At 34.0% G+C, this 15,806-nt stretch overlaps 1 protein-coding gene across 1 annotated transcript; it reads right to left on the bottom strand.

The window, feature by feature from the left end:
• Window positions 1-56: 56 nt before the first annotated feature.
• On the bottom strand, window positions 57-14,626 carry LOC144562316 (beta-glucosidase 18-like). The gene is made up of 13 exons (XM_078311518.1): window positions 14,401-14,626; window positions 9,845-9,911; window positions 9,361-9,419; window positions 9,046-9,121; window positions 8,512-8,586; window positions 8,289-8,376; window positions 7,984-8,022; window positions 3,113-3,326; window positions 2,791-2,906; window positions 1,926-2,175; window positions 1,236-1,338; window positions 1,049-1,157; window positions 57-559 (listed from the first exon to the last, which is right to left on the bottom strand). The coding sequence occupies exons 1-13, from the start codon at window positions 14,533-14,535 to the stop codon at window positions 370-372; spliced, it is 1,521 nt and encodes a 506-aa protein (XP_078167644.1). The 5' UTR covers window positions 14,536-14,626; the 3' UTR covers window positions 57-369.
• Window positions 14,627-15,806: the final 1,180 nt, after the last annotated feature.

Raw genomic sequence — 15,806 nt, 5'->3', positions numbered from 1 at the left:
AATTGTACTGTTAACTTGTGTTGAGCATTGGGATTTCTAATTACAGAAGCATTCTAAATAAGGAGGCATATATACCCATATGTTAATAATTACACTGTACATATGTTATTTCCCATATGTTCATAATTACAGTACTGTACATAGATGATAAAAAATAAAAAATAAAAAAACCAAGCAAGTCCACTTACAAAATAGCATCCAACTATAAATCTCATTATTCCTTTTTTAATGTAGGGTTTGCCTCCTATGGAAAAAAATCCTTATTGGCTTATTCAAAAGAGGTAGCTAATTTTTAAAATTCATTTGCCTCTTTTTTTTTATCTAAAAGAACTGTAATTTTGAAATTACATACAATTGTTTTACTATAATTTAATCTGCTTTCAACAGTGAATCTGACCCTTGAAGAAACTCTTTGTACCACATGGCAGATAGCTTAGGTGTCCTTACTTGTGTGGTGAAGTCAACATGGTAAAGCCCAAATCTGAGAGTATAGCCATACAGCCACTCAAAGTTGTCCATTATGGACCATATGAAGTAGCCTCTTACATCTGCTCCATTCCTATAAAAACAAAGGTAAACTAATAAGTTCACTATATTAAGAGGGCACACATTGATTAATTTCAAGAATTAATTAAGTTGCAACTAACATAATAATAATAATATTCAAAGTCTTTATTACCAAACAAGTTCGGGTAGGCTAGAAATGAAACTCAACCAAAATCAGCAACAATTTGTGAGGGTTTCATTTTCATAAAGAAGTTTTTTTACCGCTCGCTCGCCAAACCTCTATCACGAACCCCCATTTTTTGAACTTGGAACATGCTGTTTAGAAACTACACCTAAACCTTAAACCCTGAAACCTGAACCCCTAAACTCCAAACCATAAACCCTAACATAGTACATAAAAAAGATATATGACATAAAAAAGTAATAGAAACTAAAATGTATTAGGATTGTTGACATTAGGAAAAGAGACTTAATTTGTAGCAAAAATCAATACCCTAACTCTTTAATATTGTAACTAATTAAGTGCAGAGATATGTTTTACCGGATGGTTTTAAGCAGCATTCCAAGATACTTGTTCAGATAATCCACCCGGTCCAAGTCATTGACGAAATCCTTCACCGTGGTGTAGTTGCTTACGCCTTGTGCATAACCTTGTTTAGGAAAATTGTAAGACCCATGATGACTTGAAAAGGAGTAAAAAGGTCATAAATATGATATATATGATGTACCATTTTCAGTGAGAAACATAGGCATGTTGTTGTATCTTTCCTTGATGTAATTGACCATCATTTCTAGACCATGAGGAACAACATAGAATGTTGGCATTGCAGTCTGTAAAAACATGAAAAATATGAAGTTTGAATTAGGAGGCCCCCCTATATATGATTACTAGAACCCGACCAAATATGAATTGGATCCGAACAGACCCAGTACCTCAATGGGCTGGGTATGGTTCAATTTATTAATTTTCCAGCAGGACCAACAGATCAGATAGTGGCACTAAAGAGTAATTTTTCAAATATCCACCCCATTTGCCTTGAAAGAAAATTAAATGTGCATGGCCGGGCTTCATTACCCATATACCCAGACACCTCAATATTTGTGTTATAATTACCCATATACTCAGAACAAAAATTTAATTAAAATGTGTGCATGCGCAAAATTTCAGAACAACCAAATTCAGAGGATATGCAACTATACTGGACCTGATATACTATCAACTCAACTTGTTCAATCAAATTGGCAAAACAACCGAAGGTCCTAAAAATTTGTTGACCTAAAAATTAACACCTACACAAACAGACACACCTTAACTAATTCTTCATTTCAATCAAGAGCCTGAGGTTCTGGGTGAAGCTATTAACATAAAATTGTCAGATGAAATCAGAGAAACCACATTATTTGCATTTTGCACTTACAGGGGTTCCAATGGGGATGCCATTTCTCTCGCCTGTAGTGTATGTAAAGGCATTTCCATTAAAATCCGCTACCTCGCAGGGAGAATACAAGCAGTCCCTCACATATAGAGTAGTGTAGTGGTTTACACCAATGAAGTCCATCTTGTACCTTAGTTTTTTCTTATCCTTAGATGAGAATATTGGCAGATTGGAGCCTAATATTTGCCGCATTTCTGAAGGGTAATCTCCAAAAATGATTGGATCGAGAAACCTGTACTCAGTAAGAGAGTAAAATCAGACAAATATATGGTGCTCTTTGAAATTTTCAAATTTTATTATGATATTCTCTATGTTGGTCATGTTTTAAAGGATAATGTTATGACTGAATGTATAACTATCTTATTAACATCATATGTCAAAATCTAATTTTCTATTTAAATTGATACTATAGTAAAAAGTTTCTGAAATCAACTGCGATAAAAATTCTATACAGACATGGATATATATGCATTTATATATCACTAATTAATTTGCCAATAAAATGTTCGATAGAAAATATAACATCTTAAACAAACAAGTATAGTAAGTCAATACGAACTTTGTAGTGAGTAATACAAATCGAATGAACTTTGCTGTAGAGAATTATATAGAATAAGTTCCTCTTTTTCAGTAATTACAGAGTTAACCAGCAGTACCACAATACTGCAGTCTTTTGTTTTTCAAATTAGAGCTATGCAGCAGTTTGAGTGCCCTATATGTGAACCTAGTTCATTGTGGTACTATATTAAAAAAGAATTTTACTTTAGTTTAATATCGTACATTATTATTTTTCTAATTAATTTAAATTTTTGATGAAAATTAATCATTATGATTTGTCTCAAATTACCATTGCACATCAAATGCAAGAAGTCGCTTAGTGGCCACCCAATCATTTGTCAAGTTCCTTAGCGGTTCGTACCAGGTTGTAGACATTACAATACCAATTCTACCACCTTGTTTTGCCTATGAATTTAACATACATTCATCAATTTTATGTAAAGCACCAGAATCAGAATACACATATACCTGATATTCATTTAATACTATGTAAATCATTCAAGCATACTTGAATTTCATTGAACTTCATGCAATGATGCAAAGCATCAGAGTTGATGACTGGTAAAGTACCAAGATCCACGACTTTACATATATAATATGCATCTACATACCTGATATTTTTTCTTATATATTTGAACCGCAATTCCATGTGATAGTATGACGTTATGAGCAGCAACATATGGTTCCACAGATGAATTTCCGCTGAGGCACTCACCAAAGGGTGCTGAACAGCGAAGAGGGGGATATGTACCAACCAAATATCCCTTTTTAATCATGACATTGGGCTCATTAAATGTTGCCCAATATTTCACTCGGTCGCCAAATGTTGGAATATTTAGAGAGGAAATAAGAGAAGCAGACAAAGTTCAATATTATGTATTTGAAAAAGAGATACAAATTGTCTATTATCTAACTGCTATATATAAAGCAGAATAGATCCAACCCCTGAAGAGTTACAACCCTTCACTTAACAAACAGTTACAAAATAGAGTGCGCCTAAATTAGCAATTTAAATAAACAAAGACAACCCTAATAAACGTAAATTTACTCACAGCCCTTCACTCATTTCTCTAATAACAGAAATTATCTAAGTTTGAATCATTTATTCAACACCCCCTCTTGATTCAAACTTGGTTACTCCTATCTTCCTGCGCATAGCTAGAAAATCAGCTGCTGGTAACGCCTTGGTCAGAATATCAGCTTTCTGGTCTGCAGTGGGCACATATTCCAATTCAATAGTGTTATTTGTGACTAACTCCCTGATGAAATGAAGTTTAATATCAATGTGCTTTGATCTACCGTGATACATCGGATTTTTGCACATAGCTATTGTTGATTTGTTGTCGCATTTAATCACTACTGATCCTTCCTGTTGCTTCTCAACATCTTTCAAAATTCTACTGAGCCATACCCCTTGACAAGCTGCTGTACATACTGCTACATACTCCGCTTCTGTTGAGGAAAGCGCTACTGTTGGCTGTTTCTTTGATTTCCAGCTGACAGGACTTAACCCCAAACAGAACAAGTAACCAGATGTACTCTTCATATCTTCATAACACCCTGCCCAATCACTGTCACTGTACCCAGACAACTTTCCTGTACTCTTCCTATCGTACCACACCCCATACTCAGTTGTTCCAGAAATGTACCTCAGAATTCTTTTCGCTGCTCCCATATGGTGTTTTGTTGGATTGTGCATAAATCTTGATACAACTCCAACTGAAAATGAAATATCAGGTCTTGTGTGAGTAAGATAAATTAAGCCACCCACCATACTTCTATATCTCACACCATCAGCTGATGCACTTCCATCCTCCTTGACTAATTTTTCTTTTGCGTTCATGGGTGTACTCATTGCCTGACAGTTCTCCATCTGAAATCTTCTTAAAAGGTCACAGGCATATTTCTTTTGTGAGACAAAAATGCCCTTGTCATCTTGAATCACTTCCAAACCCAAGAAATATTTCATCCTTCCTAAGTCAGTCATCTCAAACTTCTTTTTCATACTCTCTTTAAACTGATCAACTAAACTCTGATTTGTTCCCATGTAGATCATGTCATCTACATAAAGACACACAATCAGCAGTTCATTTCCACCATTCTTCTTTATGTAAAGATTAGGTTCACTACTGCTCCTTTCAAAACCAGTTTCAAGAAAGTGACTATCAATTTTACTGTACCATGCTCGTGGGGCCTGTTTTAATCCATACAAAGCCTTATCCAATTTGTATACATGCTCCTTTTTCCCGTGAACTTCAAACCCCTTTGGCTGCTCTATGTAAACATCCTCCTTCAATTCCCCATTTAAAAAGGCTGATTTTACATCAAATTGATACACTGTCAGTTTTGAATGTGCTGCAATTGCCAAAAGAGTTCTTATGGTTTCAAATCGTGCCACAGGAGAAAATGTCTCATCAAAATCAACTCCCTGCTCTTGAGTGTACCCTCGCACCACAAGTCTAGCCTTATGCTTCAGTATTTCACCCTCTGGTCCTACTTTAGTTTTGTACACCCATTTCACCCCAATTACATTTTTTCCTTCCGGTAATCTTACCAATCTCCAAGTTTTGTTCTTCTCTATTGCTGCAATCTCATCCTTCATGGCTACTTTCCACTCATCCTTCATAGCTGCTTCTTCAAAACATGTCGGATCAGCCACTAACATTACTTGCGTTGATTCATACAAGTCTGTTAGTGCTTTTGTCTTCCTGTTTGTGAGCCGCACATCTCTCCCCCTCCTGGTATAAGTTTTCAGAGGAGTTTCGACAACTTCATTTCTATCCAATATCTCCTGCTCTTCACTCCTATCACTTTCATCTTCTATTAATTCACTGTCAGTAACTGTAACAGTTTCTTTTTCAGCAGCTACCGCTTCTTTCTTCTCATCCAAATCCCAACATGACCCTTCATCAAAAACAACATTTCTATTCACTGTAACCTTTCCACTTACAGGATCATATAACCTGTACCCTTTTGACTGCTCACTGTACCCAATAAAGATTTGTTTTAGAGTTTTGTCATCAAGTTTACTTCTCATGTGATCATCAATGAACCCATAAGCTATACAACCGAATACTCTAAAATAACTTACATCGGGTTTCTTTCCAGACCAAGCTTCCAATGGAGTAACTTCACTCACTGCCTTGGTTGGTGATCGGTTCAGTATATGAACTGCTGTTCCTACAGCTTCAGCCCAAAATTGATTAGGCAGCTTCTTGTGTTTCATCAAACTCCTTCCCATTTCAACTACTGTTCTATTCTTCCTTTCTGCTACACCGTTTTGTTGCGGTGTATACGGTGTGGTCAGCTCATGGTGTATCCCTTCTACTTCACAAAATTCATTGAACTCTCTTGAAGTAAACTCCCCTCCCCTATCAGATCTTAGAACTTTTATACTGCTGCCTGATTGTTTTTCAACCAAAGCTTTAAACTTCTTGAACACATTGAATGTTTCAGATTTGGCCTTAAGAAAATAAATCCAACTTCTCCTACTAAAATCATCAATGAACAATAAGAAATACTTACTGCCACCTAAAGATGTAGTCTTCATTGGCCCGCATAAGTCGGTATGCACAACCTCAAGAATGTTCTCAGTCTTTCTACTTTGATTCTTTGGAAATGGTATTCTGGATTGTTTTCCATACACACATCCCTCACAAAATTCTACTTCATCAATCGCAGGTATACCATAGACCATCTCTTTATGACCCAATAACTTCAAACTTGACTCATTTAAATGCCCATATCTCTGATGCCACAGATCAGAGATCTTCGTCCCTTTTGCAATTAATGCCCGATCCATCACAGTGGTCATTTCTAGAGGAAACAATTTGTTTGCAGCCATTTCTACTTTTACAATTAACTGGTCACTTGTCTTCTCTTTTATGGTACAGGTTTTACCATCAAATACAACGAAATAACCGTTATCAGTCAATTGCCCAATACTCAACAAGTTTTGTGACAATTTTGGAATGAAATACACGTTTTGAAGATTTTTCATACCGGTTGCTGTAAGAACAGATACTGTCCCTTTACCTTCTACTTGAATCATCTTATTATCTCCAAGTTTCACTTGATGCTTAAAGGATTCATCAAGAGTAACAAACTGCTCCTTATGCCCTGTCATGTGATTTGAGCACCCGCTGTCCAGAAACCAAATCGTGCTTGGATCAATTTTGTGACTGGTGTAAGCCATGAAAAGTGCATCATCTGTCTCCTCATACTCCTCTTCATTCTCCTGGGCGAAACTTGCCTGACCTTCTTCTCTTTTTTTGGTGTAACACTGAGATTGAAGATGCCCCAGTTTGTTACAATAATAGCAACGCACCACCCGTTTACTTGGCTCTTGACATTCAGATTTGTAATGTCCCATCTTATTGCAGTTATAACACCTAACTCCTTTCTTAAACTCATCGGATGAGTCACAATCTGACGAATCAATATTCCTTCCCCCTCTGGAATTCGATTCTCCAGTGGTGCTTCCCCCTCTCGAACTCGATCCCCTGCCTCTTCTCCCTCTAGCAAAACTACCCCTGCTTCTTCCTCTTCCTCTCACAACTTCTCCTCTTACATAAAAGGCTTGTTCTCCAACCGATTCTTCCCTTTTCTTTAATCTAGATTCATGTGTCTGTAGAGATCCTGTAAGTTCTATGAATGAATAATTTGCTAAATCTTTGGATTCCTCAATCGCAGCGACAACATGATCAAAATCAGGATTTAGACTTCTCAACACTTTGGAAACCACCGTCTGATCTGACACCGTATCACCATATACCTTCATTTGATTCACCACATCCTGCACCTTTGTAAGAAAAGTTTGGATGTTCTCTTCAGGCTTCATCTGCAGTGTCTCAAAATCCCTTCTCAATCCCTGAAGTTTCATCCCCTTTACCCGAGTGTTTCCTTCAAACGAAGTAGACAGATTCGTCCAGGCTACTTTGGCATTTTCTGCTGCTGCGATTTTGGGAAAGACTGCATCACTAACACCTTGTTGAATAAAGCACATCGCCCTTGAATCCTTCTTAACATTTTCTTGATCAGTTCCCGTCAAACCAGCCTCAACTATGTCCCATAACCCATGAGACTTAAGCAGCGTTTTCATCTTGATACACCAGAAATTGTAATTCTCTCCATCGAATTGAGGAATGGTAGATTGATTCATGGTTCTAACCTGGCTCTGATACCAGAATGTTGGAATATTTAGAGAGGAAATAAGAGAAGCAGACAAAGTTCAATATTATGTATTTGAAAAAGAGATACAAATTGTCTATTATCTAACTGCTATATATAAAGCAGAATAGATCCAACCCCTGAAGAGTTACAACCCTTCACTTAACAAACAGTTACAAAATAGAGTGCGCCTAAATTAGCAATTTAAATAAACAAAGACAACCCTAATAAACGTAAATTTACTCACAGCCCTTCACTCATTTCTCTAATAACAGAAATTATCTAAGTTTGAATCATTTATTCAACACCAAATTCTCTGAAACATACTTCTGCAAAGTACCCAAAATCCTTCCTGTAAACCAAAAAAAATTGAGTAACATTTTATTTGTTTTCTTTTTTGTGATCACTTGTGTTTTTTCTTGTAGAAATAAGGATTACTTATGTGCCTTGTTTTGGTGGTTTCTATTCATTAGCTCTATTTTTACGAGTATGTAAGCAAGCAAACAAAGACAAATTGGCTTAATGCATCATGGTCTGTAATTTATCCAGTTCATGACATAAAATAAAACTAAACAAAAATAAAAAAAGAAATAAAAAAGAAAAAAAAAATATTTGTACTGAATCTCTGGATTAAGCCATCCTCCATATTTGTCTTCCAGATATTGAGGAATGTCATAGTGATTGAGAGTAACAAATGGCTCTATTCCTGATTGACCGTAAAACATCAATGAACAAATTAAGTTAGCCACAGGGACATTCTCAAGAATAGAAGATTATAAAATAAAATAAAAATTGTACAGGTAGCAAACTTGCAATCATATAAGCTTGTGATAAAAAGTACCTTTAAGCAATAGTGCATTTATAAGATTGTTGTAGAATTGAATACCATCTTGATTTACGCCTTGAAATCTATCTCCTGTCAATGATTAAAATACTTTGTTTTACCAAATTTCCATTAATTGTACTTTATGCATAGTGTCTGGTTTTTTGCTCTGTGGACCTAGCTACCTTATTTAATCTGTGTTTTTCAACTTTTTTAGGGTGAATTTCTTGGAATCGCGAACTTCACCTCAGAAAAGTTAACAAACTTGATTTATTCAACTTAAGTCACTGAACTTTGATAGTTATTCAAATTTAGTCACTTCACGAATATCTCGGTTTAACTCTTTTCCCTTCTTTTATCTTTTCCTGATCTTTCAAGTGTCCTTTTAGTTTAATTATTGAAGCACCAATTGTCAAATGCTTTAAGGCAATCAAAGGTTTATCCATTTACCATGAAAATTTAGTTCTCAACTAATATCTGGTACTATTTATTTTACCTGCTAGAGAGATATAGAAATTTAAAATAAATCAGCCAAAAATAATACTAGCTTACCAGCAAGAATTCTGGACCAAGAAATTGAGAATCGATAAGAATTGACCCCAAGAGAATGCATCAACTCGATATCATCCTATAAAAAATCAACATCGAATTCTATTTCAATTACATCGATGAAATTATGTAAATGATATGAAAAATATAACAACTATCGAAAAAATATATTCTTCCCATTATATTCTACAAGTGTATTAAAAAGATGTATTCTGCACCAAAATTTCAGGACTGAGTTAGACATTTGAGAATTATTGGAATTATTTGTGAAGAATATTATTTTTGGTTCCTTTACTTTTCAGTTTTTTCTCAACTCACCATGTAGAGATGGTAGTGGTCATCCGCAATATCTCCATTGCTACTATCGTCAATTTTTCCTAATTCAAAAGAAATAAAAAGTTGCTTATATTACAAATCACTTGTTATTACAAAACCGAAAAACCTTATGGTTTCAGTAGATACAAGAGGGGTCTTATATGCTTGTTTTTCACATCTTGAAAAGAAACAACTGATGTCTTATAATGGTTTTTTTCAATCCTGGCCCCATTTTTGGGAACTGATGTTGAAATGTATGATCCAAATTGCAAGATCCAAAACTCTGAACTATTCTGCTGCTATTCATTGATGAATAGAAACAATCACCCTATATATATATATATATGAGATATCATGGGAATTGATATTTCCACAAGTACTGGCTTAATTATTCTTTACAACCCTGATCTGTTAATTCAACAGTTGCTTAATCCATTGTTTATGCAACTGATGACTTAATTATTCTTTGGAATTGATAAAAACAAACCCGGTATATGGGACAAAACATCCCAATTGCTTAGTTCTTTGTTTCCTTGCAAATAAGCACCTTCAATCTGCGAATGAAAAAAGCAAAGGCTGACTACACATGTATATTTGTACTAAAATATACAAAATATTGTCTTGCAAAATTATTTGAAATATTTGTAGTTTTTAATTAAATAGTACATTTATTAGATATGTCAACAGTTGAGACAGATTAATTAATAATATTTAATACTAACGGTTCCAAAATATTACGTGTACTGGGCCAGAAGGTATTTGGCAGTGGTTAGGTTTCGCTATCAGAATTAATTGACATAATTATGTAAACTATCCTATTCATGTAGGAGAACAATTTGGTACCTACCAACCAAAATCTGGACCGAATTTTTTAAATATCGAAATAGGGGATAGTTTTTTATTTTTGTCGAGAAATAGGTAGAACGAGTTCGTTTATCTCGTCCAGCGGACGGGACTAATTATCCCGTCCGACTTAATTTAATTAATAATCAAATTAATCAAACTTAGAGGAGAGGAAAGAAAAAACTGGACGGTATAATCTGACCTGTTCGGAGTAAAAAATATATATATATATGGAACGATATGGTTAAACCCGTCCGGGCTCTGAGGTAAAAAAAAAAAAAAGACGGATTAAGGGATCCCGTCCCCAGCGAAAATACCCGGATAAAAAGGATCAATGAAAACACACGTTCAACTAATCCTCAACAGCTAACTATACTATAATTATAGTATAGTAGTGCACTTGAAATGAAAGATGCCAAAATGAATTTTTCTTTTTAAAAAAAGGAGCACGCCATTCCTCGTTATCAGAAGCATACTGGTGCAGCATTAGATCAAGTCAATATATATATATATATATATATATATAGAGGAGGGTTCAAATGCATCCAAATTTTTGTGCACTCAAATGCATCCTATCTTTCAAATTCTTTTTCTCCATTTTCAAAGTCCGAATAGTCAATCCGAACCGTTAGATGCGATCTATATATTAAGATGTGGTTGGAGACCAAATTTTACATTTTTTGGAATTTTTTTACTATTTATTAAGCCACTTTGAAAATCGCTGATTTTACATTTTCTGGACCATTGGATCAGCGATTTTCAAAGTGTTTAATAAATAGTAAAAAAATTCCAAAAAAATGTAAAATTTGGTCTCCAAGCACATCTTAATATATAGATCGCATCTAACGGTTCGGATTGACTATTCGGACTTTGAAAACGGAGAAAAAGGATTTGAAAGATAGAGTACATTTGGGTGCACAAAAATTTGGGTGCATTTGAACCCTCCTCATATATATATATATCTATGTTGCATGGATACGGGTACGGGTATCGTGTCGGACACGACACGGGTACGGCGATACGGCAATTCTCAAAAATAGAGGATACGACACGGCTATTATATATATTATTTTTCTATTTTAATTATGATATTTAGATTAATATTAAATTTAAACTAAACTTGTACAAAGACTTACTCAAGTATGAATTAAATACCATACCTACTATAATGTAACACATAACATAGTCTATTACAGTGAGAAAGTATTTTGGCTCTTAACAGGAAAGCTTGGGTTCGAATCACACCCAGAGCAAAAAATAGTCTAATTATTACTTTGTTGGCGGGGTGTATTGGACCAGGTCCAGGAGAAAAAAATAATTATATATGCTGTGAAAGCTTAGGACAGGACTCCATGAGCAATCTGCGGAGATAAAAAAAAAATTAGAAGTGTCCCGACCGTGTCCAACCGTATCAGCGCATTCAACGAGGTGTCGGAGACTGTATCAAGAGGGTAGGGACGCGCCAGCTCATCTGACACGCCAGCTGGCGTACCTGACACGTATCGTGGCCGTGTCAGAGGAGTGTCGGTGTCGGATACGTGTCGGACACGGGTACGGTGACCTTCTAGGAGTGTCAGGGTAGCATAGATATATATATACACACACCAGTGGTTTAAATAACGGTATGCGGTTGTCAGACGGACAGAGTACCGTCAAGCGATTAATTGGTATGTGGCCAATTAATCAGAATTATGCGGACAATTTAACGTTTTTATTAAATTTATTTATATATATCATAATTTATTAAAAATAATTTATTTAACTCATTAAACTTATCAAATAAACTTAATTTAACTTAATTTAACTTAATTTCATTATTATAACATGACATTGCACTTTTTTTTTTAACGCACAAGCACTTTACATGTGTCAGTAACACATTTATTTAATGAAAAAATAAATTCAAGAGTTAAAACTTTTTTCAAATACTAATAACATATTATGTGAAAGAAATGAAGCATTCCAACATAAAATCACTAAATTTAGTTTATAATAATAACTTAGTTTCATAAATGAATATGTCGTACTAATTGAAAAAATTACATCAGTAATTAGTAAGAAAAATATATGATAAATAAATAGAAGAAGAATTAATAAATTTTAAAGTAAGTAAGAAGAAAAAACATATACAAAAAATATTGAATGTATGTCCAAGCATAAACAAAACCGCAATACATGATTTATAAAACTTATTATCACACACTATCACATAAAAAAAATCAATGTGAAAAAAATTACTGAAATAAATTAGAATAAACTGCAATAAACGGGAATAATCGGTCGATTAATCAGTAAAACGGCCGATTAATCGGGAAAAACAGCCGATTAAACGTTTTTCACCGCAAACATGCCTCCGTTAAAGATATGCGTGACGGTTTGGCCACCGTCACCGATTAATCAGCCGACACTAACAGCCTTTGAATGTACATACTTAAATAGTACATAAACAAAGATTTGCACTGGTATATATATATCTGAATGCATTTGTTAATTAAGCATATATAAACCGTGTATTATAAAACTATTGATGCTTGACTTGTTACCATACAATTAAAAATAAAATATATTATAAATGATCCATTAATCAAGGTAATAAGGTCATCTGGTTATAAATCAAGGATTGACTAACCACAAAGTCAATATAATGAATGTCTCCAAACGAAGTGCAGCTGTTACATAGGTTGAAATCGGCACCAGGCTAATTAAATTAATGTATAAATTAAATGGTACTTAAAAAGTATTTGTTGTCGCAGATTATTATTTGGATATGCCTTAACCGCATTTTTTTTTCTTAACCCGGAGTCCGGACGGGTTTAACTATACTGTCCCATTTTTTTTTTTAAAACCCCAGACACGGATTATACCGTTCGGATTTTTTTTTCTTTTCTCTCCGCTGAGTTTGATTAATTTGATTGTTAATTAAATTAAGCTGGACGGGATAATTAGTCCCGTCCGCTGGACCGCTGGACGGAATAAACGGACCCGGTCTACTTATTTTTCAACAAAAATCAAAAGCTATCCCCTATTTCGATATTTTATTTATTTATTTTCTATTAATAAAAAATTCGGAAATCTGGACCATCTGATCAAGATTCGGATCAATTATGTCCAGATGAAATGCACGAGACCTCTTTAATATTCGTGCAGATTATGATCAGATGGTCAGAATCTAAACAGAAATATTATATTCACCTATGTTTAAGTCTTTTATTATACCACTTCAGTACTATAGTCCACAACAATATTTAAGAATAAACTTGGACTAAATAACTACTTTTAGCTAGAGACAAATCTTGGGAAATGTAAGCACATGCTCCCTAATAGCATTAAAAAATAAATAAAAAAACAAAACAAAACACCTCCAAAATGGAAGAATTCCACGTTTATCTGGATCGCTAAGTTAATCTGCAGCTCATTTATGGGGATGGCGCAGATTGAATTAGCGGCTCCCAAAAGCCCAAAAAATACACTGTAATGTTAAATATATTACGGTTTTAAGAGAACTCTAAGCTAATCTGGGACCTCCCATAAATGGACTACTGATTGGCTTAGCAATTCACTTAAATGTTGAATTCTTCTATTTTGAAAGTGTTTTGATTTATTTATTTTTTTGATTTATTTATTTTTTTAAAAGGGTATAAATAAAAATTTCGGAAATGCTCCTCCGAACAATATTGGAACTTATCAGGTAACATCCGTGAATGTTTTATGTCATATTTTTTTTATATAATTTAAATTAATATTGGATATGTTTCTATACCCGTGCCCCTTGATAGAAATGCTTACAAGATGACGCTAAATATTTTTGTATATGTCAATATCAAGCCATAAAGCATGCTAAACATTTTTTGTACATGTCAATATCAAGCAATAAAGACATGCTAAATATTATATTATATGTCAATATCAAGCCGTATGCTAAATATATATTTTCTTTTATTTAATTAGATGCTCTTCTTCTTAATACCAAATGTGGATAATCATATAATTGCCTAACTCCATTTTTGGTCTTAGTAGCAAATATTGGAAATTTGAAATGCAATTGGTAATTGCTCTGTATTTTTTTCTTTTAAGTGATGCAATTGCTCTGTTAGGGCGAAACGCAGGGATGTTATGTGGCTCTACCTATATGATCTTATATGGTGCTTATGATTCTTGCAATCTTTTCAAAAAGAAAGAGAGGAGAGAGGGAGAGAGAACCTGATAAGAAGAGGTGGCAGTGCCAAAGAGGAAGGAATCAGGGAAGTCGCTTCGGTCGAATCCCTCGACAAGCAAGGAGAGGAAGCAGAGAAGATAAAAGGCTGCGGCCATGAAGGTTTTCTTCTTGATCCCCATAATCTCTGCACTTTAACCAAATGTAGATCGATCACTTGCGCTTTTTCATGGATAATTGAGAATTGATACCTTTTAGGTGGGTGGCTTCCCAATCGTTTTTGTACAATAGATTAGAACAAGTGGCTTGGTACTTGTAAATATTTATATATGGAGCACCGATATGAATTTTTGTTCTCTCCATTTGAAAGTCACTGGAAACCACCATTCAGCATTCGGAGAATTTTGACTTTTGAGAATGCAGGAGTGGAATGGACGGAAATATTGAAGGAGCATTTGGAGAATTTTTTTTTATGAATAATTATATGAATCCTTCCACTCCCATCTTCCATCATCTTCCATTTTTTAAACTCTCCATACATATTTTTAAAAGTGTGTTTTTTTTCTTTTTTTCAATGTCGTCCACATTTCTCACGATCTATGAGGAATTTTGTGAATTTAAAACCACGAACGTATTCTACGCAATTTTATATTTTAAATGAGATTTAGGATGACATATTTTCAGGCTCAACGTCACACAAGTATTTATACCTATACTTATAAGTATTTATCTTCCCCAATCGTGTTTAACTTCCATAAACTAACTCAATTAACTAGTTTAATTAAATTTATTCAAAACAATGTGCTCTTCCAAATTTAATTAAATTTATAGGTATAAATACTTGAAAGATAATTAATTAATACTTACAAACTAAGATATTAATAATTACATGTCTAACTTGATACGACTATATGGGGGACCACTCAAACTACATGGGAAGAAAAATCATACACATTTTTAGAGGTGGTTTTTTTCTTTTTCTTTTTTCAATGTCGTCCACATTTCTAACGATCTATAAAGAGTTTTGCGAATCTAAAACTACGAACGTATTCTACGCAATTTTATCTTTCAAATGAGATTCATGATGACATACTTTCGGGCTCATCGCCACACAAGCAAAAAATATGACATGAAAAATGTTCATTCGGATTATTTGTGGTAGTCTTTCTAATAAATCAAATTATATAGTATTTCATCTATTTTATATATAAAAAATTCTAATATTTCAATACAAAAGATAAATAAATTATAAATATTTTTATTTAATTAAAAAATATTAAAAATGAATAACCGCAAAATTTTTTTGAGGTTTTACAATTTCTATTTTCAAACCGCAAAATTTTTCCAAAACTGCAAATTTGTTTGCGATAATTCTATCTAAAACTGCAAAAAGAAATTGCGGTTTGGGTAGATTTAAAAAAAACACGAAAATCTGGGTAATTTCTGAAATTTA

The sequence above is a fragment of the Carex rostrata genome, chromosome 11 (assembly GCF_964058835.1).
Source record: "Carex rostrata chromosome 11, lpCarRost1.2, whole genome shotgun sequence".
Taxonomy (NCBI): Eukaryota; Viridiplantae; Streptophyta; class Magnoliopsida; order Poales; family Cyperaceae; genus Carex; species Carex rostrata.
This window is presented reverse-complemented; position numbering and strand designations above follow the sequence as displayed.

What these genes read in the sequence shown, in the direction of transcription:
- LOC144562316 (XM_078311518.1), bottom strand. Translation starts at nt 14,535, where the DNA reads ATGGGGATCAAGAAGAAAACCTTCATGGCCGCAGCCTTTTATCTTCTC. An exon ending in GCATCCCCATTGGAACCCCT is followed by an intron (nt 1,339 to 1,925) that starts GTAAGTGCAAAA and finishes ATGTTTTTACAG; the next exon opens with ACTGCAATGCCAACATTCTA. An exon ending in TATGTTTCTCACTGAAAATG is followed by an intron (nt 1,158 to 1,235) that starts GTACATCATATA and finishes TTCCTAAACAAG; the next exon opens with GTTATGCACAAGGCGTAAGC.